The 27,914-nt window shown below is 40.7% G+C and overlaps 1 protein-coding gene across 6 annotated transcripts; it reads left to right on the forward strand.

The window, feature by feature from the left end:
• The first annotated feature begins 232 nt into the window (after nucleotides 1-232).
• On the forward strand, nucleotides 233-27,914 carry LOC131250506 (uncharacterized). Of its 6 annotated transcripts, XM_058250827.1 has the most exons (6): nucleotides 245-500; nucleotides 677-891; nucleotides 17,790-17,978; nucleotides 26,250-27,022; nucleotides 27,281-27,719; nucleotides 27,871-27,914. In XM_058250827.1, exons 2-4 carry the CDS (start codon nucleotides 703-705, stop codon nucleotides 26,688-26,690), a joined length of 819 nt encoding a protein of 272 aa, XP_058106810.1. In that variant the 5' UTR covers nucleotides 245-500; nucleotides 677-702; the 3' UTR covers nucleotides 26,691-27,022; nucleotides 27,281-27,719; nucleotides 27,871-27,914. The 6 variants fall into 6 exon arrangements, with proteins under 6 accessions (XP_058106797.1, XP_058106815.1, XP_058106792.1 ...); XM_058250814.1 differs by having other exon boundaries at nucleotides 233-309; nucleotides 27,281-27,914; XM_058250809.1 differs by having other exon boundaries at nucleotides 244-500; nucleotides 670-891; nucleotides 27,281-27,914.

Consider the following 27,914-nt stretch of genomic DNA (forward strand, 5'->3'; position numbering starts at 1 on the left):
TTCATCCAGAACTAACGTGGCCCCAAGTTTTTAATGGTGGGCGTTCAACCCTGTTTCCTCTGATGTGGTCCATTTGAGATATGGATCTATCTCGATTTTTGGTTCCTACCATAAAATGATCTTGAAAAATTGATGGACGGTGTGGATGAAACACACACATCATGATGGGACCCACAGACCACCGACCATTAGCTAGTGGCAGGGTCACTAGGCAAACCGCGTCCGCGTTGGTTCACTTTGTCTTTCTCTCTCTCCGCAAGAGGGGAGAACGGAAAAATAATCTCATTTTTCTCATAAAATTTTTAAAGGGTTTGTTCTCAACCTCCCACATCATCCATATATCTCATCTGAATCTCTCCATCGACTAGTCCCTTTCTATGATTTCTCCGCTCCATATGAATTGCGAATCCCATCTTCTTTTGGTTTTTAATTGTTCCTGATCCCATTCACTTTGGTTTTTTCAAATCTTGCGGTGGAGTTTTGAATCAATTGGGGGAGATGTAATTACACCTGTCTGTTCATTTCTCAGATTTTGCAATTGAGATTGGTTTTGATTCTGGATTCTCAGCTTGATTGATCTCCTTCTGCATACCATATTCAATTTCTGTTTCTTCCGATTTGTTTTCTTCAATAGTCACATTTCAGTTTGTGTGATTTTGATAATTTTAGCTTGCAGAATTTTGAATTGGTTGCGAAAAGATAATGGCATCAGCAGTGGCGGTAGCATTCAACAGGATTGAAAGAGCACATCAACTCTACAGAGACGGACGACACGATGAGGCCCTAGCGTTCTACACTGAAGCGCTTGCGATGGCAAAGACAAAAGCACAGAAGATTGCGCTCCACAGCAACCGGGCAGCGTGCTATTTGAAATTGCATGATTTTAAGAAGGTGATGATCCCAACTATTTAAAAAGATGACCGATCACATATTTGTTTCTATGAAAGTTTTTTTTTTTTTTTTTTAAATTTATTTTAATCTTTTCTTATTCTTTGTTTATTTAGATGAGTTAGAATGCTGATTTTATGATCCTACATCTTCTATATACAGTCCTCTGGCTTACATTAGGCCCACCAGCACTTTCATCTAGTGTATATCATGCATGGTCCATGTACAAACTTTTTGATTAAGAGGTATTATAGAAAGCTCGGGCCAAGAGTTGGACAATATCTGTTTGTGCAAGTCGTGCCTGATGTTTGATCATCAAAACCGATAATATGATGGCCCTCAACCTGGATGGCTGATGATCTGGAAATCCCCAGATTGGATGGTCGTAGCCATTGAATATTTGATCTTTTACTGGAATGTGAACTTTTAATTGTGTATTTGTGGGCAACCTGTTGAAGTGTTTGGAATTTTCCTATCTTTGGTATTTTTTGGTGCATCGTCCGTCCAGAGTGGGACCCATCATATCAATGGGTGGGATAACTAAACTATTGATTTCACTTGTACAAACCAAAACCTTGAACAATACTATTCAAAAATCCAACACGAATATTGTTATAATGCCTGGTTGATTGAAAAGAAGCAAAAGGATTGACCACCGTCAAGATTTTTAAAGCCACCAAAATTCTGCCCAAACCATGATATTCACTTTTTCCCTTGAATGTTGAGATCAAATCATAAATAGAATAATGTTTTTTTTTTTTTTTTTTTGAAATAATGAAACGGTCTTCACTCCATGTCAGCTTGAGTGAGTGTGTTTTGGGAAATCATGAACAAGACAATCTTCTTCTTCTTCTTCTTTTTTCTTCAGATTGAGTTAGTCTGTTCTGTTTTGGGAGAGGAGAGGAATGGTCTTCATTACATGTCAGATTGAGTTAGTCTGTTTTGGGAGGACTTGTGGGTTGGAGAGGCAACCCTTGCCACTTTAATTCTTCTTCAGATTGAGTTAGTCTATTCTGTTTTGGGAGAGGAGAGGAATGATCTTCATTACATGTCAGATTGAGTTAGTCTGTTTTGGGAGGACTTGTGGGTTGGAGAGGCAACCCTTGCCACTTTAATTCCATCTCTCTAGTCCACATCCATGCATTAATGTGGCATTGTGGAGGATATTATGAATACCTAGGTGGAGCTTTTTAATGGAATGTCATGTTCTGCCATAATCTGAAGGATGATGAGATTGTGTACTTCAAAGAGGTTAAGGCAACCCTTGCCACTTTAATTCCGTCTCTCTACTCCATATCCATGCATTAATGTGGCATAGTAGAGGATTACTATGAATACCTAGGTGGAGCTTTTTGATGAAATGTCATGTTCTACCATAATTGGAAGGATGATGAGATTGTGTACTTCAAAGAGGTTATGAGCATTCTAAATGAGGTATATTTGAAATGGAGGGGGATCAAAATATATAAGAGGTTATGAGCATTCTAAACGAGGTATATTTGAAATGGAGGATCAAAATATATAAGAGGTTATGAGCATTCCAAATGAGCTATATTTGAAATGGAGGAGGCTCAAAATATATAAAAGGCACATCAAATGGTGCTTCTCTTCTAGGACATTCTGCATACCGTCACCTTCTAGCATGGATGAGTGTCCTTTGTGCGCAAAGGTGTAGGGGATTTAGTTACCTTTGAGAATAGAGGATTTTGCTTTGAAAGCCATGACTGGTAAAACCTCAGCCGAACCCCCCTCGTGGGCTCGTGGGCTCCTACCCCGAGTGTGTCCCCACATCCCACGGGCTACCCCACTCAAGCTCAGTGTGAAATGCCCCTGCATCAATTACCCCTGGTGAGGAGTCTTGAACACGAGACCTCTACCATGGGCCCCAAATCACATGGGTCACCCACCCCGAGTGTGTCCCCGCATCCCACGGGCTACCCCACTCGAGCCCGATGTGAAAATGCCCCTGCATTAATATTTGATGCAGGACAATTAACCACTTGCTCTAAAAGCTCGAACTGTTAGAGTATGGCGAATTAATCCCTTTATCTCATAGCCCAGGCCCCACATCTCATGGGTTAGGACCTCGGCCAAACCCTCCTCGTGGGCTCGTGGGCTCCAAATCACATGGGCCGCCCACCCCGAGTGTGTCCCCGCATCCCACGGGCTACCCCACTCGAGCTCGGTGTGAAATGCCCCTGCATTAATCACCCCCGGTGAGGAGTCTCGAACACGAGACCTCCTCTGTGGGCCCCAAATCACATGGGTCACCCACCCCGAGTGTGTCCTTGCATCCCATGGGCTACCCCACTGTTCACCACCCCAAGTATAGGGTCACGATGTAGTAATAATCTCGGTAAGACCGAGGTCGAATCCACAGAGACTGAACCTTGTACGTAATCTGAGAGTAACTAAAACTAGAACTAGAAGAAGATGTAAACTAAATCAAGAAAATGTAAGAGAATAATGGTGAATTCTTAAAATAAAACTTGTAAAATTCAATGGTGGGAAAACTAGGGTGCCAAGGATCCACTTGCAGCAATTGGGAAGCTACCTTGTATTGATTCAAGGACACAACTGGAATCAAAGTCCTATCCTATCCAATTGGTAAGAAGAGATTTGTCAGATCTCTGAACTTCTTATGGATCTAATCATCAATGAATGCGAGTGGTGGAGATTTGGAAGTGATTCCATCACTTAACCATGCCTAGGAGACAAGGCAAACAACAACAATTTACCAATACTACAACTAATCATAGGAGGATTGTGAAAGTTAGGAAGGATTCCGTCATCCAACCATGCCCAAGGGATGATGGCGAATAACAAGATTTCCTAATTTCACAATCTTAATTCAGAAAAAGAAAATATTCAAAGCAATCTCAGATCCATTGTAATTTGAGTCACAACAAACCATTAAATACTAAAAATATTCCGTAATAATTAAACTAGAATCCATAAGGTTCAACAAGACATGAATCAAAACAAAGCAAACATCCCAATCACGCTACAAGTTTCACCTCTTAGCCCTAGCTAAGACGTTTAGCCAATCATAGACATGAGTAAACTAAAATCTCTTAAAAAGAAAGCATTAAAGGAAAAACCGAAAAGGAAGGAGTCGATGAAGCCGTCCATGCTCCCTCTCTTTCTCTCGTGCTCCACGTCCAAAGATGATTTTCTCTCTCTTTCTCTCTTCCTTTTATAGATACAAAGAGGTCGGTCAGCTGGGTTTCACGCACAAGGGGCGGTGCGTGCGTAAGGAGTTACGCAGCAAGCCTTTCGCGTCGTGAAAATGCAAAACTCAGCTGCGTTTGGATTGAGTTTTCAGGATGGTGGTCATCCCATCTTCGATTCAGACTTCATGGTGGAGTGCAAGGAACCCTTCTCTCTCTTCTGGACGGTCCGGATCACAGATCCGGATCTGACCGTGATCGTGCAACGGCCCCCGGTGGAAGTTGCGTCCGGACGTGCGTAATTGGAAAGTTCTTACGCTGAGATGCTCGGTGGGCCCTAAAGTGATGTTTTTGGAGAAATCCACCCTGTCCATTGGATTCTTAGACCGATTTCGGTCGGAAATGGGTGGTTTTGGTCGAGTTTTGGTGCGGCCCACTGTATCAAATCATGCTGCCGTTCATCCTGCGTTTGACGGTGATCTGCATGTGTACACGTGCATGGGAGCAAAAGGACTCCATGGGTGCGGTCGTCCCCACCCCCCGAACACAATGAACGGTTCAGATCGTCCAAATGATGGACGATGGTGGGCCACTAATCACTTCAGCGGACGACGTCTGCACGCTGCTGTGTAAAGGAGAGGGCTGGTTGGGTCAACCGACCTTTGACGGGACTCGCCGGTGCGGTGCGGTGCGGGAGTGCACACCCCATGTGCACGCACATCCCCAGGTGGGGTCCATCGTGATGTTTCTAATAAATCCACTTCGTCCATCCATTTTGCCATCTAATTTGAGGGGTTGAGACCAAAATTGAAGCATATCTAGAGATCAAGTGGGCCCCAGATCAGTGATTTAGTGGCTGATCTGTCCGTTAGGCCACTTCCACAAAGATCTAACAACTGAAATTTTATATGTACGGTTACTCTATGATCCTAAGGCCAGATATAAAGTTTTGAGCCAAACGGATGGTGGGAATCCTGTGATCTTGCATTCAGGACGATTTTCAAGCTTCTTAATCTTCAATTACTGGGTTTTCTTGGATCTTTGGCATGTGAATTCTTCAATCTCGGTCCCCTAAGATCCGTCCCTTGCCTTGGTGATTCTTGAGCATCAAATCCATGCTTTTAGCACCCTTTTCAGTCCAAGCTCTTAAATTCACCTTGCAATAAAAACATAATTAAAATAGAACGTTTAAGCATTATCATGTATGTAAAACCAAGTAATAATTGGGGTTTAATATGCAATATTTGACCCTCAACACCCACTCGAGCCCCTACATTAATCACCCCCGGTGAGGAGTCTCGAACACGAGACCTCTGGCTCTGATACTAATTTGATGCAGGACAATTAACCACTTGCTCTAAAAGCTCGAATTGTTAGAGTATGGGGAATTAATCCCTTTATCTCATAGCCCAGGCCCCACATCTCATGGGTTAGGACCTCGGCCGAACCCCCTTTGTGGGTTAGTGGGCCCCAAATCACATGGGCCACCCACCTCGAGTGTGTCCCCGCACCCCGTGGGTTACCCCACTCGAGCCCGGTGTGAAATGCCCTTGCGTTAAATTTGGTTATTAACGCAATGGTTAATCACATTTTGATGTAGTTTGGTTATTGAAGCAATGAGATTTGGATACTCGAGTCAGAAAGAAACCCTAAAGAGTGAATAAAGATGGAGAAACAACTTTAGGCCATGTTTGGAAACCATGGATTCAATGCCTAATAATGGAAAAGGAAATGGTTCTCTTTTTCTGTGACTATGTGTAGTTTGGATAGCAAAGAAAAGGTTCACCCACCAATCATCACACCTTTCTATAATTTGAATTCTTATCACAAGAAACTAGGTGAGTATTGTGAGAGGCATATAGGATTTTCACCTGCTATCCAAACAAGAACTCAAAATTGGAGTCCTGTTTTAATAGTTCTCATGGAAAACATCATTGGATAATTTTTTTTTCTTTTTTCTTTTTTCCCTTTCTTTTTCCTTGAATTCCATTCATCCAATCTTGCCTTTATTGAAATCAAAATTACAAATACAAATACCTAGAAAACTCACAAAACTTATTAAATTGAAATGCTTTACCACCTAAACTAGCCCCCTTTCATAGATCATAAAAGATACACCCCAAAATCCCTATGAATCTTTAACTAAGATCTCCTAATTGCTGGATACAATTTTGCAGGAAAAAAAAAAAAACTCATTTCCAAAAAATCAATGTTTTCCACTGTTTGGATTGCAAAAAGTATTGAGCAATCCTCAATTCCATTTACATCTTGAAACATTGAATAAGTCCATATGAGATTCTTGAAAAAAGTCATTTGCAGTGAGAATTTGTTTAGAAGATATGAGTTGACTGTTTGGAGTCATTCCTCAATATTTCAAGGAATCTAATCTTTACACATTGCAGTCCAAACAGGAGAAAGAATTTGTTTTCCACAAAATCACCGTTTAGAAATGGAGAGGAACCCTCAATAACATTTCCATCCTTATTCACTGCATTTCTCTTTGTTTGCAAATCATGATTACAGTTTTTACTGTCCTTACCTCAGATTCCTCCAAAACAAACAGGCCTACGGGCATACCATTAAGTCCATTGGGCTGTTTGGTTGAAGGCTTATTATATTTTATTTTATTTTCTAAATCTTTTTCTGGGCCCTTGTATGTTGAAGGTGACCTTTAAAATTTTATTAGCTGGGGCTGCATAAATTCGTCTGTTATCTTTGAAGTTGGAGCCTTTTCCTTTCTGTTAAATGTAATTGCTTCCAGTGTGCAAAGGGATGTGAACAGAATAGATGATTCCCTTGCAAAAGTGTGATAAGAATTGCTCGTTATTGGCTCCTCATTCCCCCTTGCCTAAGTTGCAGTGACCACCCCCCCCCCCCCCCCCCCCCCCGGTCCCCATATAAATTTCAGTGTTGTTAAAAGAAGTTAGTGAGTTGTACAATTCTAATTTAAAAGTGATATGACTTGTGGAAAAAATTGATTTGGATATGATTTAACCATATTCTAATGAGGGTTTTTCTTTTTAAGTTTGGTTAAAGTTTTAAAGCATGACGAAGGTCTCAATAACCTCTCCCTATGATGTTTGGCCGCTCTCTTCCATGGTATGGATTATAGATGGCAATCCACCTAGATCGACATCCTGCATGTGCTCCCTGTCCAACATTGTAATACAAACCATGATCTGCCATCATCCTTAATCAGATGAATCACTTTAGCTCTCCATCTGCTTTCATTGCAACTGCATAAGCTTCCTCAACCTTCTACAGGCATGCATTGAGATCTCACCTTTAATGTGTGAATCCTCAAATCCACATGCAATGGTTCATTGGATTTTTGTTGGGTTGGAAGAGATCTTGCATATACTCTTGAGCACTCCTTATTTGATGTAAGTTTGGACTCTCTTGAATAGGAACTGAGTGTTCATGTTGAATGTGCCAGTCCCAAACAGAACGAAGAATGTATTTTCTGGAATTTTGAGCAAGAATCGAGGCAAGGGGAGGTCATAGACTTAATATGTGAGGAGAATGCTTTTTGGAAAAGTAAAAGATCAGTACTGAATTAAAAAATTGTTCCATGCAAATTCTCAAGGGGACATTCATATGATGTGCACTTGCCCTTTTTACTATTGTAGATTATAAGTAGTGATGTAGGCCCACGGCCCATCTAGGCCCACTGTAGGATCCACCAATAACATAGGCCCATAGTCCACCATAAGCCCAACATGTGCTATTTATTTATTTATTTATTTTACATATTTGAAGATTATACTTTGCTATTTTTGGGAGATATAGGGGGTTGATTTAAAGATGTGACGAGGGTGTAATTGATATGATCGAAGATATGGTCTAGATTTAGAGATTTGATTGCTTTCCATGTTTGCTTTTCATTGGACTTTTGCTATATGAAAAAATATTAGATTAGTTGTGATAAATTGTGATTGATTCTCTTAGTTATGGAGATTTCAATTAAGGATTCTTTTAGGATCTATGAAAGGGGGTAGTGGTGGAGTTGGTAGTTCAAATATTTTTCTAATTGTAGTTTTTCTTTAAGCTTTGTAAGCGAGAATGTTGATATCAATAAAAGTTCTCTTCCTCTCTACTCTATCATTGTTCTTGTAAGTTTTTTTCTTTCTTTTCAATTTGGATATTGAGATCTCATTGACTCGGTAACCAGGTTGCACCAAGTAGGACCCTAAGGAATATTAGACAAAACTAATACTAGAAGGGAGAAGACTGGTGTATAGAGCTATCTCTTGAAGCTAATTCTTGGAGCATCATAGGATGAAAAGATTGGAGATGAAATTCTTCAATGTAGATGTAGGGAAAGAGGGTTTCCTTTTGGTTTAAGGAGAAAGTTCAACTCCCTCTCAATCCTCAAATTAGAGGCAAGTGAAAGAGATTTGTTGGAGGTAATAAAATCCAAAATGTACTATAAGAGTATAGACATTAGTTTCCAAATTCAATTCCATATACAAGGTCACCATTCCTGTATCAAGTTGGCAATTATAAAGACCGAACCATTAAAAAACATACATGCATCGTTAACTTCATCGATAAATAGATAAAAAAATTATTATTATTAATAAGTCACCTATTGTTATTATTATTATTTTTCGGAATGCATGTTACTTGCCCACTTGTAAACATCCGGTGGGAATATTTTTATATGGGGAAGTTTAGAGATGAGATGTTATCTCAGTCCCTTGTTTTTTAAAACACGCAAGTGATGCCCATCTCTCTCTCTCTCTCTCTCTCTCTCTCTCTCTCTCTCTCTCTCTCTCTCTCACACACACACACACACACACGCTTAAAATGCACGCATGCACTCACTCACATGCATACATACATACATACATGGAAGAAACCAGCCTCATTCCGTCTTTGGGTGGGCCGTTGATGCAGGACATCAAATTCAAATATAATGTGCAAGATTTTTAGGCTAAAGATCACGTTAATTCAGAAACAATTACACAAATTCCATATCCCACACAAAAGTTCAAGCATTCAATCAAGGGGAATCTATGCGGGTCCAGACCTACACATGTTAGGGCCGGATCAATAAACATTATGGACCGAATGATACTCAAAGGGAAGTAAATTCATCCACACATGCACAACAATATGTCCATAATCCAAGGGATTCACAGGTTTTGGTTCAGAGAACCCTAGGATTAGAAAAAGGGGGCAAACAAATTGAAAATAATGCAATCTAAGGTTAGAGTTATAGAAAGTAAGTACGAGAGGGATGAAAGAGGTGGAAAACAGAACCTGGAGACAGTCCACGCGCGCGGACAGCGGGCTAGACCTGACGCACGTGCGCAGGGGCCTGGTTGCACCTGCGAGGGGGCCTCGAACCCGGAAATCGACTCCTTGAGTCTAGTCGGCCAGGGGTAGGCTCCAAAACTCCTGATTTTCAAGCCGGTCCGATATGCGGTCTGTGCGTGGTGCTCCGCCGAAGTTTCAGCCCTCCTGTAGGGCCAGATTCTAGAATTTTGCTGTAGAGAGAAAAATTGTTGCAATAGAGGACGGATTTGAAGCGTAGATGATGGTAAGAGAAGAGAAGTATGGATGGTAGAAGATGGGGGCGAATCGGATAGGTGTGGCTTCGCACCACGGTAGTCAGCCCTTCGAGGAAGGGAGGGTTTCATACCCAATTGGATTTCTACAACTTAGAAACTCAGAGGAGTAGAAAAATGCAGGAATTTTTATTAATCTTTAACGAGGAAAAAAAAGGCTACAAGGGGTGCCTATTTATAATAAAACTGTATACTTCAAAACTTGTGCCATGTGCGCAACCTATTACTTGGCGATGAAGTAATAAAAAATAACAACTAATCAAAGCAATCTAAACCATTCATGATATTCTTAATACTAATAATAAGCAAAACTTAAAATACTAGATTAATTAGAATTGTGGGCCACGATCATGAGAACCCATGGTGGACTTTACATGACTATCGGGTCTACTCCAACGAATCAAAACGCAGTCTTCTAACTAGGAGGTCCTATCTGGACGTCGTCATCGATCCAGATCGACGGTGGGGCCCTCCTTGCGTACGTGCGTAAGGGGGGGCGTGCGTGTGCGCGTGATGTCCTCATCAACTTTCCCCGGTTGCGAAGATTTCGCCGCTGGCAAAACAAAACTCCTGAACCGCTCCAAGATGTCAGGATCAAGTCTCTGAAGCTCCTCCTCAGTGAGTCGCGTGCTGTCTGAAGCTAGGCGTGACTTCCATTTAACCAGGTACTTTTGAAACCCGTCGGCCGACGTTGATACTATCTGATAGTTCAGAATATTGTCTATTTTCTCTCTGGGTGTGGGAAGGTTAGGTATGAGAGGTAGATGCTGGAAAGAAAGGTCGGGAAGAGGCCATGGATTAAGGGACAACTCTGCGGAATCAGGATGGGTGGGTGAAAGGCCGGACAAAGTATCAACGGTCCCTTGAAAAGTAACTAGATCCTCTACATTGAATGTGGAACTAATTCTCATGGAAGGTGAAAGATCTACCACATACGCATTAAGACCGTTTCATTTTATAATTTTGGAGGGTCCAGCGCTATACGCATGTAATTTATGAATGGCCTCCTGAGGATACCGCTCGGGCCTAATGCGGACCATCACAGAGTCCCCTACATTGAATTCCTTGAAACGTTTATGCTGGTGTGCAGAAAGTTTGTAATGTTCATTACTAGTAGTGATCTTTCGCTTGATTTCTTGATGCAATGAATGAATGTGATGCGTAAAGGACTTTGCAGACTCTGATGGCCTATGAGACTGACATAGGGACAAGATTAATAGGCTTCTTAGGCTTACAACCAGTAACGACTTCAAAAGGACTCAGACCTGTGGACCTATTGATAGAACTATTGAATGCAAACTCGGCTATAGGTAGTACGGTGTCCCATGTCCTGGTGTGCTTCCCCACTAAACATCTGAGCAAACTCTCTAAGCTCCTATTGACCACCTCAGTTTGACCATTGGTCTGAGGTTGGTAGGCAGAAGAAAATTGGAGCCTAGTGTTCATCATGTGCTATCGTGTCTTCCAAAAGTAACTCATGAATCGCACGTCACGGTTAGACATTATGGTTTTTGATAACCCATGCAGTTTGACGACCTCACTAAAGAACAGCTTGGCAACATGAGATGCGTCGGAAGTCTTAGAACAAGGAATGAAGTGGGTCATTTTAGAAAAACGGTGCACGACAACAAATATGGAATCGTGTTTCCGAATAGTCTTGGGGAGTCCAAGCACGAAGTCTATACTGATGTCTTGCCAAGGGATGAATGAAACTGGCAACGGTGTGTATAATCCTGTATTTTATTTCTTTTCCTTTGCCAGTTGACAAGTATGACATTGCCTTATAATTTTGACCACGTCTTGCTTGAGGCTTGACCAATGAAACCTATCCTCCAATAGGGCAATGGTTTTGTCTCAACCGAAATGACCCACGACCCCTCTTAAATGTAACTCCAAGACAAGAAAATCGCGGAGGGAGGTGCGTCGTATATACAAGCGGTCACTCCTAAACAAATATCCGTCTAAAATCAAGTACTCACTGCTAGCTCCTGACGGACTCTCTAACAACGACGCGTACACAACTCCAAAATCTGGACACTCAGAATAATCTCCTTTGATGCACTCGAGGCTCGTAACTTCGACACATGGAATTGAGTAATGTGACTCGACGACTCAACGCATTGGCAGGCTTATTCTCTACACTGGCCTTGTGCTTAAGTACAAAAGTGTACTCTTAAAGGAGAAAAACGTGAGGGGAGGGGCTCCGCCACTATGAGCCTTCCCTTTACATGATACAAAGCATACATCAAATGGGCCCCATCACATGTGGGCCCTTAAATCATCAAAATCAATGGTGGACGTCCCTTTCCCACCAATCAAATTGCAAGGTGTAGATGACCTTCTTACAACCAAAATAAACATAATGATGGGGTCCATGGAGAATGGCCCCGTCATGGAATGAACATATGAATCATGGTGGGCCATCGGCCACACCTAGGGTCCAATGTGGGATCTCTACCATCAACCGGTAGGCCCCACTTGTCCGATGAACAAAAGCATCATCTACACCTAAGATCGCCCACCGATTTCACTTCTTCTTGGTTCCTTGGGATGCTTAGCTCCTAGACTTCTTCTTTGATGGAGGATGATGAAGATTGAAGGGTTGGGATGAGAGATTTTGGGTAGGAAGTGAGCCTCACACTGGGGGTTCTTGCTCTCCATAGAGTTTCTCTTGCTTGGGCGGTCACCTCTCTTGGTTGCTTGGGATGGGTAGAGAAAATGAGAGAGAAAGGGATGGGATGGGTTGCTTGTGTAAGAGAGATGGGATGGAGTGATGGGTGTGAGTGACATGAGGGTTGACTTAGGGGATGGCGTGCTTGTCTTGGGGAGAAAGAAAGCATGGGTAGAAGTGATGGTTTTACTTGACTAGTTGATGTGAAAGATGAGTAGAGATTCTCTGGAATCTCTCGGAATTTGTAATGCGCGGCGTTTCCTTGAGATATATGCGGGCCCACAACTCCTAGCCTGGGTATCGCATTGGCGCGTGACAGGCGGCGTTAGAACCGCGACGACGGCACGGTCGCCAAGGTATCCCAAATCAGTTACGTATCGGCCGTAATGACCGATACGTAACAGTAACAGTGGGGACCGTTACGCGACACGGGGGCGTAACGGGCGATGGGCCGATATTGTAACCGTAACGGCTGTTACGGGCCATAACGGCCGTTACGGACCTGTAACGGCTGTTACGAGCCTTGAAAAAAAAAAGGAAAAAAAAATAAAAAATAAAAAAAACTTACCTTTCTTCTTCTCTTTCTTCTTCTTCTTCTTCTTCTTCTTCCTCTTCTCGGACAGCTGCGGCCCTGCTGCGGCTGCGCCGTTTTCTTCTTCTTCTTCGTTTTCTTCTTCGGCTTCTGCTTCCTCTCTCTCTCTCTCTCTCTCTCTCTCTCTCTCTCTCTCTCTCTCTCTGTGTGTGTTCTTTCCCGCTTTCCCTCTTTTTTTCTTTTCTTCTCTTCTTTCCCTCTTTTTTCTTTTCGGTTTCCCTCTGTCCTCTTTTTTTTTTTTGGTTGCAGGTGTACCTAAGCTGGTGTAGGTACGTGTCACGCAAAGACGAGCGCTGACACTCCTCGAGCTCCGAGTTGTACGAACGGTTCAAAGGAGATCAAAGTTATACGGGCTCCACAGTGATGTATTTATTATATCTACACCGTTCATCTATTTTTAAATATCATTTTAGAGCATTACCCAAAAAATGAATCGTATCCAAAGATCGTCTGGACTACACCAAAAATAGCAGCGGAGATGATGATTTTCACCATTAAACAATTCGTAGGCCCACCATAACATTTATTTTCCATCCAATTTGTTCATAAGGTCAAAAGGACTTGAATGAAGAGGAAAAACAAATTTCATATTGATCCAAAAGTTTTGTGATCTCAAAAAAGGTTTCAATGGTAGACGTTCAATCCCCCACTGCTTTTTGCAGTGTGGTCCACTTGATAATTAGATCTGTATTATTTTTCATGTCAAGCCTTAAGACGATCTCATCAAATGAATGGACGGTTTAGATATAACACATTCATCACGGGTGGGGCCCAAAAAACTAGCAAAATTCGAGTCTCGCCTAATTCGGGCACTTAAAAAATTGTACGCGAGACATATATTAACTTAAAATTTACCAATTAAATTATGAACTGCAATTGCTAACTCACAATGCCAAAATCAAATTATTTGAATAGTTTTAATTGTTATTTTGTGGACTTTTATTTTTTAAAATAGGGACTTTTGATTTTTTTTTTTTTTTCATGATTCACTATCCAATAAATGTTCACCAATACATAAGTGGGATAATGGCAATAAATTGCATGAATTTGAGGCTAATTTGGGGCATAGATTGGTCCTCCAAGTTAGCCCGAAATTGGCAACGCCATCTACCTGAATTTAATTTCATTTTTTTAAAGAACTATTGGGAGAAAGATATTAAATTGTTAAGTATATAAATTAGATATTTAGAAAATTAAATATATGAATTTTGTAGTCAAATTCAGGTTACCTGGTTCAAAAATTAATCAGACAGTCTGATACAACTTCTCACCAAAGAGTGGACCGTTACACCACCATAAACATGTTCAAATTTATAAATGAATGCATATTTGGAATGCTTAGAATATTCTGTATTTAATCCATATTTTTTCATATTTTTTTGGCAAAAAAAAAATTTGCGCTGTTACGCCCCCGTATCGCCGTTACCCCCCCGTATCTATATCGGTTTTGGAGGGCACCGTTACGCTAACTGATACTGATACGGGATACTTTGGCGGTCGCTAGGGTACAAGTCTCGGGTTGAGTTAACTCAGATCTTCGGGATTGCGACTTAGGGTCGCGCGCAAATGCTGTCTACGGGTCGCGGGTTGCCGGGATTTGACGGGGAAGATCACAGGAGTCTAAGAAACGGTACGGACCAGGATACGGGCCTTACATATATAATATTAGTTTCTGTCCTTTTCTTAAGGGCATGTTTATATTCATGGAAAGTATGGGAAATGAAAAAAGTGTTTACCATGAAACTCGCTTTCAGTTGTTTGTTAAGCCTTTCTTTATGGAAAATTGTGGGAAATACCATTTCCCACTTTCTATGTTTGTAGGAAAATAAATAAACTTATTTTCCCATCTCCACCCATAAGAAACGCATTTTCCCATGGTGAAAGGAAAATGAGTTCCTCAATAGTTAAAGCCCAAATGCGCTACTATCCATGTTCAATCATCTCACATGTGCCACATGTGCCAAACGAGACATTTTTCATCTTCAGTCATGCCCCCTATGCCACATGTGCCACCATCCATCTTATCTTATGCCCCACGTGTAAAGAGCCTTATGCCCCACGTGTAAAGAGCCCCCAATGTGCTAATGTGCAACATGTCACTATCCATCTTCTCTTGTGCCCCACATGTGCTATTGTGCCACATGTACCACTATTCATCTTACTTGTGCCCCACATGTGCAAAGCACCCCACATGCACCAATGTGCCACACATGCCATTGTCCATATTTCATTCTCCAAATATGCCACATGCCAATGGTGCCGATGTGCACAAGTGTCATCATCTAGCCTTAGTGCCCATATGTCAAATGTGCCAATGCATGTCTTGTGCCACATGTGCCACCATACAACTTCAAACACCTTATATGTACCACGCGTGCCACAATTCAGTTTCAAGTGCCCACATATGCCGTGTATTTCACATGTGGCACTATTCATCTCTAAGCATCCCACATGCACTACCACATGTGCTAATCTAGCACATGCTAGTGACTACCTGAAATATTTTCAAGGAAAGTTTTTGTTTTGCCAAACAACAAACTTTAAAATAGATTATAAATTTCTATGAAAATCTTGTTAAAAAACAAACAAGGAAAACAATTTTCCTTTCCCACAGTTTCTTGAAAATAAGGTTTCTCAAGAGACACTATTTCCTCTCTCATGCTTTTCATGAATCCAAACAAGCCCTAAGCAAAAATCTAGAGAAACAACTAAAATCGGATGTTCCCATTTCAACAAAAGCTAAAAGAAGCAAGAAGAAGGATACTAAATTTATAGTTAAAATTAACATTATAATAAATGAATGGATAATGTTATAAGCTGAAAAATTATTAGAAAATGTTATCAGCTGAAAAAGCCACCTTTCTGTTACTTTTAAATGCCGACTCTGTGCAAGACTACCCTTAACCTATGAATTAGATGGAATGGATATAACTTGAGTGCAGAACTACATGTAATATCAACGTATCCGGCATGGATACGCTATGAATCCATGACCCTTTTGATGCATCTTGCAATTAATCTTATAATCATGTGAAACTTCTACTTGGAGTGTCCCACTCCAAAATCTAGCAGTTCCTAGATGCTTCGAATCTCTAAAATAGTTTCTTTCTTCATTTTGTTGTTGTTCTTCTCAATGTTTTCCATATTGTTATCATGTAATGTATCGCACCCTTGGGAAATGGATACATATCGGTTATGGCACGGAATATATCGCCTTATTGCGTAATTTATCACCATTGTTGGGAAACATGGGAAAATTGATCGAATTTTTCAATGAAACTTCAGCGATTGTTAAAAAAAGCCACCAATACATACTTTAGAAAAAATCACAAAAAACAAGTGCACATGATAGTTTTCCTTTGTATAGGATCTTAATCTATGTGCTATCTAACTAAACTAATGCAACTATATTGAAAGTTAATTCATAAAACTTATAAATGTAAGAAAACATGTATGGAAACACAAGAATTACATTCAAAAGCAAAAGAAGTAGATAACTTGAAATATGTGGATTTAAAAATAAATTTTGTTTTAAAAAATTAACATTTTTAATTATTTTTTAACTAAAACTTATTATATATATATATTTGGAAAAATCCCCAAATTGCCAAGAATGTGTAGATCAAGTTATATACATGTTTGACATTAAGATTGCAACCAATTTGGGAAAAATTAGAAAAAAATTGATTTTTCCTCAATTTTTCACAACTTGACCCATCACCCTCAAAGCTCGAAATTAAAGCTCCAAATTTATAATTTTTCATACAAAACATAAAGAATAATAGATTTCTTACCATTTGACACAATTTATAACATATTAAAAAAGAATCAAAATTAAAAAATACACATCTTTTAGAATCTTGCCATAAGAAGCTTCTAATCATGATTTTGGAGAAATTTTGAAGATTTTCTTCCAATGAACTATAGTGGACTGGTCGAAATCAACTTACAATGAACTAGGAAGTAATTTTTTATTTTTTTTTTGTGGCAAAAAAATTGATTTTTGTGAATTTTTGAGGATTTTCCAAACAAAACAGCAGTGGTTTGCTTTATCTCTTTCGATATCGCACGATACATTTAAGAATTTGTAAAGGAAGAGTGTGGATATATCGCACGATATCACGATATATTGTGATATCTTGCGATATATTGCACGGTACCATGAAAAATGAATTTTAAAGTTAGGTTTTGTATTGCCCACCTGGGACAACAGATATATCGTGGGATGTGTCAGAGATATCACAAGATACTGAAAACACTGATTTGTCCTGCTTCCAATTGCTTCTAGTAATTGAGGGATTCCTTGAAGAACAAGAGATGGCCTTGCATTTCCAGCTGCCTCCAATGCTGGAAATTCTGTTTTCTTGGATATTGAGAATAGTTTATTCTTTAGTATAAAAGGCATTAATTATATGGAATGTGTACAGTTTGAGCGCTGCTAATGATTTCTGCTTGAAGAGGATCGAGAGTTCTCATCATGGCATGCTTGCAAGTGTGGAACCTGTGTGTGAGTTCCTTGTCAAGCAGGCTCAATCATGGACATGTTCTGCCCCAAAATCAGGCTGGTCCTTTCATCAGGTGTGGTGCATGTGTAAATCAATCGTCGAGATAAATTGACCAATGCTCCACCCTCAACATACATGTGTGGCCCATCGAATGAGTGATTGGCTTGAATTTTGGGCCAGGGCATGCTCATGGTGGAGCTTGCCTGATGTATGCCTAGATCCCACACAGTTGACCCATGGGCAGAGCCGTGGAGGTGTCACGAAGGTGGCTCTCAATCCTCTTTGGCACATATATCCTTGTATTTCTCTCATTAATCATAAAACATGAAATCGATGACCTGTTTGGCTGTTGGGGCTTTCTGATCCAACTGACAGAGATTACCCTCTTAGGCAGCAGAAGAATGTACATCAGTGCTTGAGCTGGATCACAATCACACTGGAGCCTTGATGCTGCGTGCACAGACTCTGGTCACCCTTAAGGAATATCAATCAGCACTCTTCGATGTCAATAGGCTTATAGAGCTGAACCCGTCTTCTGATGTGTACCATAACCTGCAAGCTCGACTGAAGACACAATTGGTATCCCTCTTCCCTGCTTCATTCTTCAACTGATTGATAACTGAAACACTTGTTATTGCATAGCTTCGGCCAATTTCAGAGATTGATGATTTTATTTGTATTTTTTCTTATTTTGTGGAACCAATCCCTCATGGATTTCCAGCGGGTTGGAAAATGGGAACAGCATGAAATGGCTTTCCATCATTACTTTTGTCAACTTTTTTTTTTTTTTTCTTTCTTTTTCTCTCATGGCCAAAAGCTTAGAACACCCAAATGCATCCTCATGTTTTGCTAAGAGCGCTCATGCACCTCAATGTTCACTGACACGTGTTGGACATCCAAACAATGCATAAGATGGGTCCCACCTTTTGACCTGACTGAAAGATTGGACAGATCAACCTATTAGGTGGGTGGCTCAAAAGAATTTTCAGTGGTCTACATTCAACATAAACATGTCATCTCCTTACGAGTGGACTGGGCATGATATTTTCAAGCACATGTTTTCTACAGATTGGCCCAAATCTGCATGGCTCGAGTCCACACCAGGTTAGAACATGTGGCCGCATGTATAGGTGTGCATGGATTAGAGAGTGGTGCATGTGAGCTTAGCAAAATTTACATTCCTTATTTCAGAGGACATCAGACCCTTCAAAGTTTATCAAAGACAAAGGCGCCCGACGAATATATCTTTATGGCTTGATGATGGTTTGTGGCACAACTAAGGAGGATTTTGAAGATCTTACATGTGTCCCTGGATGAATTGAAGGCCCCACATTAGGAGGACACATGTGTAGGATGAGTTAGAAGACCGATCTATTACGTGGGATTTTTTAGAAAGCTTTATTTTGTGCTCTTTTTTTTTTTTTTTTTTTTTTTTATAAGGGTAGTTTAGTCATTTTTTTAAAAATCCAAATTTTATAAATAGGGTGTTTTCTACCCTAAACCTAAGGATGTTTTTTAATGAAACCTTGGTGCCTCATTCCCCTTTCTCTGTGTGGTAATTTCTTCCCTTCCCCTAATATCTTCTCTTCTTCTAAATTCTGTTTCTAGCCCTCCAATCTTCTTTTTCTTTTTTTATGCTTAGCATTCTTTGATTGCTACTGTTTACAATTAGATTCTTTGAAGTTCTCTTACCCTGAAAATCTGAGAATTGATCCCACCCTCTCTCAGATTTTTCAGCCGTCCTTATTTCAGAAATCCTTTGATTTCCTGGACTAGAGAAGCTGCATTGATTGTTGGATTGAAACCATGCAAGATCGGGGGGTCCCATCCCTCGCCGGATCCAATCCACGCATGATTTGAATACGGTACTGCAGGATTGTGATGATGGTCTTTAACCATTGCATGTTTCCTTTGTTATTATCTTTACTATGATGTGGAATGTTGAATATTTCAATTGATGTGCTTAGTTTATTTCGCTGGATAATTTCTGTGCTCACACATGCATTCTAGTTTAGACCGTCTTGCATCAAATTTGGTATCAAAGCTTTAGGTTTTGCATGGTTTTTGTTAGATCGAGTTATCCGAACTTAGGATCATCTGTTTTCTTATCTAGGATTGTCTAAATAATTCCAGATCTACATCTCACCGAAATTGCGAACCTGATTTTTTAGATTCACAGCCTTACGAGATATAAATCTGAATTTCCAGATTTGTGTTTTCATTCTAGTTAAATCTAAAAATCAGCAGCATTCATACATCATACAGAAATAGTATCCCATATTGAGGTTTGTTCAAACCTTAGAGTCGAGCTTAGGAAAATCGAGTTCGAGTTTTTTTGTGTATGCCCGCTAGGGGAAGTAAGGGTTTTGGCCGACACCCCATCATGAGTAACGGGCAATTAACCGATCACCTGACTCAATTACTCTAAAAGATAACTGCCATATAGACATCCAATAAAAATATCGAACGAAAAATGACTGCCACCGAAACTAGACTTGAGCAATTAGAGGCATCCCAAAGGGAGAACCCCACTGTTGGGGGAGATGTGTAATCGCAGGTAGGTGGTGTCAGTGAGGAGCCAACCCTTAGACAAATCCCTACCAATGGCGGGCATGTGGGAAGAAAACGGGCATATCAGAACCGCTTTGATCCTGATGAGAGGGCCATGAAGAATGTCAGGATTGATGTCCCGAGCTTTGATGCTCGCTTTGACCCCAAAGCATTCCTTGATTGGTTAGCTGACATGGACTACTATTTTGAGTGGCATGAGATGTTAGAGAACCGACTAGTGCGGTTTGCCAAAATGAAGCTTTTGTGGCAAGCGAAGATGTTTTAGACCAATACGGAGCGTATGATTGAATGGGTGGGAGGAGCTCCCGTTACCCAATGAAGCAAGATGAAAGCTATGCTAAGAGAGAAATACCTCCCTCTCTCTTATGGCTAGAAGCTCCTGGAATGATGGCAATCTTTACGCCAAGGATCCATGCCTATCGCGGAATACATCGCAAAATTTATGGAATTCATGATGCGGTGTGACATTGAGGAAGACCCTCTAGTTGCGCTCATGCATTTCAAGACGGGCCTTCAATCGGATCTTTAGCACGAGCTTTGGGCTCGTCTCGTGACAGATTTGGACGAGATGTACTAAGTGGTACAAGAATTAGAGCAGTATTTGAAGACTCCTGTTATAAGACGGTTTGATTCCCGAGACTCAATGTTAGGACTGGTTCTTAGGGAACTAGACTCAAGATTGGTAATCAACCCAAGGCGCAGGCGAATGTTCCGCCTAGGCCTAGGGATAGCAAGGGAAAAGGCGTCATTGGTGTTAGTTCAAGTGGAAGATAGAATGTGTGATGCTACAAATGTGGGAGTATTGGCCATTTTGCAAATCAGTGTCCCACTAAGAGCAAAGGAAAAGCCTTAGTCATAGGCAGTGTTCGAAGTATCGGTATTGCTACAAGTTTCACTGGCTAAGGATACAGAAACAATATTGATATCGTCGATAATATCGCTGATAACCGGAAATGCGGGGAAATATGGGAAAAAAGGTGGGATTTTCAGTGAAACTTCAGGAGATGTTAAAATGTACATATTTATATATTTTGAAATTAAAAAATTGCAAAAAGAATACATACATAACAAGTTTCCATTTAATGGGGCCTTAAAAGCATGTGTTGTTGTAAGAAATCAATCCAACCATCCCATCCGGCCTATTTAAACATCCAACCTTCCATCCAACCATCCCATCCGGCCTATTTAAACATCCAACCTTCCATCCAAACATCCATCGATATTGCAAAATATCAACAACACATGATAATTCACCAAGAAATCATCAACAATTGGAAAGGAAACGAAAGATTGTTCTCTCAATATCGCACATGTTGTGATATTGATAATATCGAGATATTATCAATATTATCAACGACAATACAACCATGTGCCCATGAAATTTTTTTAAAATAAATAAAATTTCGATGATATCAATATGTTGGTGATATTATTGAAATATTTTTGACACACTTATGATACAAGCATTACATAGAATTTACATAGTCGAAAATATTAGCGATTCATTAGCAATATTGATGCATTGACAATACAAGCGACACCTAAAATTTACATAGTTGAAAATATTGACAATTATATTAGTGATATTATACGTTGGCGATACTTAGCGATACATTGCTAATACCTGGAACTTCTGATACTACCAGCGTTATCGGTATCGCTACTAGTGTTATCGGTATCGCTGAGCTAGAGATAAAGATAATGTCGGAGATATATTTCGATAATATCGGAGATAATTCGAACACTGGTCATAGGTGATTCCTAGGATAACGAGTATGATTAGGGCGACTTTGAAGTTGAAGAATATCAGCCCGTAGAATCATTGAGTGATGAGGATGAGGTGGGTGATAATGCCACACTAGCAGTTGTCAAGTGTGTGCTAGCCCAAGCTAGAAGTGGTGTTAACCAACGTCGCAACACTATCTTCTACACGATCGCCAAATGTGGCGAGAAAAATTGTAAGGTGATAGTGGACAATGTGAGTTGGCAGAATGTAATTTCCACTAGCACCTTAGGCCATCTAAAGTTAGAGGCCACCCCTCATCCTGACCCGTACAAAGTCTCATGTGTAGACAAGACTTCCCTTCCTCTCACCCATCGATGTCTTGTGTCCGTCGAGTTCGGGTCTTATAAGGAGTCCTTGTGGTGTGATGTGTTGCCTATGGATGTAGGTCACATCATCCTAGGTAGACCGTGGCTATTCGATAATGACGTTACGATCTACAACCATTCTAATGCGTCTACCTTCATGCATAATGGCAAGAAGATCAAAATTAATTCTATGCCACCACAAAACACTGCACATAAGAAATGTGAGAAGGCTAGTGAGCTTAAAGAATTGAGGAAATCCACACCCAAGTCTCTCCACATCATCACAGCTAATGAGTTTGAAAGAGAGACTGAGGAGGATTCAATGGTGTATGCCTTAGTGGCTAGAGAGGCTATACCAGAAGTACCAGTAGAGTTACCTCATGAGGTAGTCCCGGTCTTGGAGGAGTACAGAGATGTATTCCTTGAGGATTTGCCAAATGAGTTGCCACCCATGAGGGACTTCTAGTATGCTATTGATCTTTTTCCTGAGTTGACTCTACCAAACTTTCCTCACCATAGGATGAACCTTACAGAGCATGCAGAGTTGAATTAGCAGGTAGATGAGCTCTTGCGAAAGGGTTTTATCTAGGAAAGCATGAGTTTGTGTGCTGTACCCGCTTTACCGACACCTAAGAAAGATGACACTTGGCGCATGTGTGGACAGTAGAGCCATCAACAAAATCACTGTCCAGGATAGGTTTCCCATACCTAGGCTTGATGACATGTTAGACATGATGGCTAAATCCACCATTTTCTTCAAAATAGATCTCAAGAGTCGATATCACCAAATTCGTATATGCCCCAGTAATGAATGGAAGACAGCCATTAAGAGGAAGGATGGACTATATGAGTGGTTGGTCATCCCTTTTGGCTTGACTAACACACCCAGCACTTTCATGCGGGTGATGACTCAGGTCTTGAGACCGTTCATGGGAAAATTCTTAGTGGTGTACTTCGACGATATCCTGATCTATAGCACCACTAGAGAATCACACCTTGAACATTTGAAGTTAGTCTGTAACGTCCTTAGGGTGGAGAAATTATATGCTAACCTTAAAAAGTGTTTCTTCATGTCTAGTCAGGTTGTGTTCTTAGGGTTTATAGTGTCAGCAGAAGGGATGCGTGTAGACTCAGAGAAAGTCAAGGCCATAATTGATTGGCCTGAGCCGAGGAACACTTATGAAGTGAGAAGCTTCTATGGCTTAGCCACATTCTATCGTCGGTTCATTAGGAGTTTTAGCATGATTATGGCTTCCATTACAGAGTGTAAGAAGAAGGGAGAATTTGTGTCGTTGAAAGCTGCAGCTAAGGCTTTCAAAAAAATTAAGGGCAAGATGGTCGAAGCTCTCGTCATGTGCCTTCCCGACTTTTTAAAAGTCTTTGAAGTTGCTTGTCATGCGTCTGGTTTTGTTATAGGTGGAGTTCTGAGTCAAGAGGGTCATCTTGTTGCCTATTTCAATGAGAAATTGAATGAGGCAAAACAAAGATACTCTACCTATGGCAATGAATTCTATGCGATAGTGTAGTCTTTGAGACATTGGCGCCACTACCTCCTACTACAAGAATTTGTCTTATTTTTCTGATCATGAGGACTTACGTTATCTTCACTTCCAGAAGAAACTTAACACAAGGCATGCTAAGTGGGTTGCGTTCCTTCAAGAGTATTCGCTTGGCTTGAAACATAAGGTTGGAGTAGAGAATAAACCAGCCGATGCCCTTAGTCGTAAAGTGGCGTTGCTCAATTCTTTGAGTGTAGGAGTTGTCGGCTTTGAGCAACTGAGAGACGAATACCCCACATGTCCAGATCATGGGGGTACCTATATGTCAACCTCGAGTGATCAACAAAGTGCGGGGGATTTCCTGTTGAGAGATGGATTCCTTTTTAAAGGAAATCGTTTATGTATTCCCTATACATCCCTCCGTGAATTCCTCGTATGAGAGCTTCATTCATGAGGGATAGCTGGCCACTTTGGCCGCGATAAGACTATTACCCTCGTAGAGGATCATTTCTACTGGCCAAGTCTCAAGTGAGATGTCACCAGAATTTTAGGGCAGTATAGAACGTGTCAGATGGCGAAGCAACAAAAGAAAAATTATGAATTATATACGCCATTACCTGTGCCACATGCTCTGTGGCAAGACATTAGCATGGATTTCGTGCTTGGGCTTCCCAGGATAATTAAAAGGCACGATTCCATTTTTGTTGTTGTGTACCGCTTCTCTAAGATGGCGCATTTCATCCCATGTTCTAAAACTTCGGATGCGTTTAATATTGCTATGGTCTTTTTCGATGGTGTGGTCTGTCTCCATGGTTTACCTAAGACCATAGTGTCTGACTATGATGTCAGATTTACCAGCTATTTTTGGAAAATACTATGGCACATGATGGGAACACGTTTGCAATTTTCTACTGCATACCACCCCCAAACTGATGGCCAAACTGAGGTGGTTAATTGCAGCCTTGAAAACCTCTTACGATGCTTAGTGGGTGAACGTGTGAAAACTTGGGATTTGATTCTACCTATAGCCGAGTTCGCCTACAATAGTTCAGTCAATAGATCTACATGGTTGAGTCCATTTGAAATTGTTAGTGGGTACAAACCTAGGATGCTTATAGACTAGTTACCCATGTCAGTTACCCAAAGATCTTCTGAGTCGGCCAATGCATTTGCACAACACATTCATGACTTGCATGCACATGTTAGACAACAAATAAATGCGAGTAATGATAATTATAAATGTCTGACCAACATCGTAGGTGGACAGAATTTAATGCAAGAGATTATGTAATGGTTAGGATTAGACCAGAGCGGTTTCTTCAGGGTTCCGCTAAAAAATTACAAGCTCGCAGTACTGGACCATTCAAAGTATTGCGTAAAATTGGGTCTAATGCGTACAGGGTAAACCTTCCACCTGCAATGGGAATAAATCCGACGATCAATGTGGAAGATCTAGTCCTCTGTCCTAATCCTTCCATTGTTTCTTCTTCCCACCCTTGGTCACTTTCCGACTTTATTTCTCAAGCCACTCCACCCCTTCCACCATCAATTGACTGTAAGAAAGAGATTGAAGGGATAGTGGATGAGGAGATTGTTTCTACACGAGATGGGGGCTTCCAAAGGTACCCCGTCAAATGGAAGAACAAGCCACCATCCGATTCCACGTGGCTTACTGAAGCCGAACTGCGGCGGATTGATGCGGACTTTCTCGAGATGCACAAAAGTCTTAACTCGTCAGAGCCGAGTTCTTCTCACCTGAAGGGAGTTGATGAGGACATTAAACCCTTCAAAGTTTATCAAAGATGAAGGCGCTTGACGAATACATCTTTATGGCTGAATAATGGTTCGTGGCATAACCAAGGAGGATTTTAAGACCTTACACGTGTCCCTGGATTAATTGAAGGCCCCACATTAGGAGGACACACATGTAGGATGAGTTAGAAGACCGATCTGTTACGTGAGATTTTTTAGAAAGCTTTGTTTTGCGCATTTTTTCTTTTTTTTTTTTCTTTTTTTTTTTTTCTTTTTTCTTTTTATAAAAAAAATCCGAATTTTATAAATAGTGTGTTTTCTACCTTAAACCTAAGGATGTTTTTTAATGAAAGCTTGGTGCTTCATTCCCTGTTCTCTCTGTGGCAATTTCTTTTCTTCCCTTAATATCTTCTCTTCTTCTAAATTCTATTTCTAGCCCTCCAACCTTCTTCTGTTTCTATGCCTAGTATTTGTTGATTGCTACTGTTTACAATTAGATTCTTTAAAGTCTCCTTACCCTGAAAATCTGAGAATTAATCCCAGCCATTTCTCAGATTTTCTAACCGTCCCTATTCTAGAAATCCTTTGATTTCCTGAACTAGAGAAGCTGCATTGATTGTTGGATTGAAACCATGCAAGATCGGGAGGTCCCATCCCTCGCCATATCCAATCCACGCATGAATTGAATACGGTACCACAAGATTGTGATGATGGTCTTCAACCATTGCATGTTTCCTTTGTGGAATGTTGAGTATTTCAATTGATTTGCTTAGTTTATTTCGCTGGATAATTTCTGTGTTCACACATGCATTGTAGTTTAGACCGTCCTGCATTATTATTGGCTCACGCGAATTGAGTTTCGGAAGAAAATTTTGTTGTAAATCATCTTTTGTACCTTCCCGACCAACTAACTTGGGCATTCTTTTCATTTGTGAAGTCACTCACTCCCATACCCGAATCTGAAGAAGAAGCATTCGAAGCCGAGCTTGAAGAAGCACTGGAAGCTGAGCTTGAAGAAGAAGCAATGGAATCTGAGCTTGAAGATGAAGAATCAATGAAGGCTGAGCTTAAAGAAAAAACAATGGAAGCTGATGATCAACAAGAGAATGCCGTAGGTGCAGTAGTAATCTCTGATCGGAAAGCTGAGACTCCAAGCAATAATTCCAAACTCTCCGTAACGCAGGCTGAGAGCCTCAAGGACACTGATTTACATCCCAAAGGATGGGAAGCAATCCCAAAACCGAAAGGTCATTCAGGGCTGGACTACTCACGGTGGGACCAGGTTGAAGATGATTCAAGTGAAGAAGACGAAGCGGAAGATGTGCAACCTCAGTATCGGTTCCGTGTCAGGACCGTTGGGGTGCGGCCTGTGAAATGAGGGTCCCAGTTGGTGGTAATTAAAATTTAACTGGAATATATAAGGTCAGCTTCATATGATATGAGTGTATGCATGGAAGTTATTGGAAATGTCCACAGTGATGCCATCAAAAGCTGATAAGCTTCTGCATCCGTAAGTACTGGAAGGCTCAATCACCATCGTGCCTATCATTGTCGATGGAGAAAAAGAACTCATATTTATTGTGATAACTGAGTCAGGGAAGCTGATAACCCTCATTAAGGATAGTTCCTCGTGTGTGGCAATGTCAGTATCTTCATCATTGTCGCTTTCCGCCCCTCCGGCCCCATCATCACTAATATTGGAGAGCTCAGGTACAGGCACAAAATCGGTGTTTCAAATTCATACTTGAGACTTGCTTTAGCAGAACACTGGAGCTGAGTCATACTTGTCTGGCTCAGTAGGAAACCTGGTTCCTGTGTTCAGCTCACCAGCAACCTTATACTTCTCTGATGTGCACGACTCTGTACATTGTGTTCATGGGTTGCTGGAAGTTCCTAGCCTTTCTATTTAGTCCTTTTCAAATCGAATGTAGGCTGTTGCTATATTTTCTCAGAAACATCTCTTTGCAGGCCTTCAAATGAAGAATTGGGATCTTCCAATGTGGAACATTTCTGAGGACTCTTCATCAATGGGGAATTAGATCAATGGTTCGGACCAGCAGACCATGGGCTCCACATGTCCAGTACATTAGCAAACTGTCTTTGTGGATGAGCAGAGCCCTGAATTCATGGACAAATGGTATGTGATGTAGTAATTTGCAGCTGCGAATGCTTCTGTCATAGTTTGGAGAGCTGGACCTGTTTAAAAGAGGCACTCTTGTAACACCTGTTAAAACAGAGAGAGGCACACTTGGGACCAACTTTATATATAGCCTTGAATTTAAATCTCGAACCAGACTAAAGAATTGAAGACTTCATGGTAGTTTTCTTCCTGTCTGATGACAGTATTTGATTTGAAGATACATGTGCTCCCTCAGCTATATCATGTGGGATACCAAATTCTGCACAGGTATGACAATTATCTGACATGGACAGTTACATTTTTTTTTTTTTTTGAAATATCGAAAGCAGTTATTGGACTTGTTTTAATGTCCCTGAGGTAATATGGTGGTGTCAAAGGTCAGGATCTCTTATTTTGTATTAATCTGCATTTTGTATAGTTTGGAGAGAATATGATTCATTGATGATTTGGATTTTGTGATGA

Source organism: Magnolia sinica, chromosome 1, assembly GCF_029962835.1.
Source record: "Magnolia sinica isolate HGM2019 chromosome 1, MsV1, whole genome shotgun sequence".
Lineage (NCBI taxonomy): Eukaryota > Viridiplantae > Streptophyta > Magnoliopsida > Magnoliales > Magnoliaceae > Magnolia > Magnolia sinica.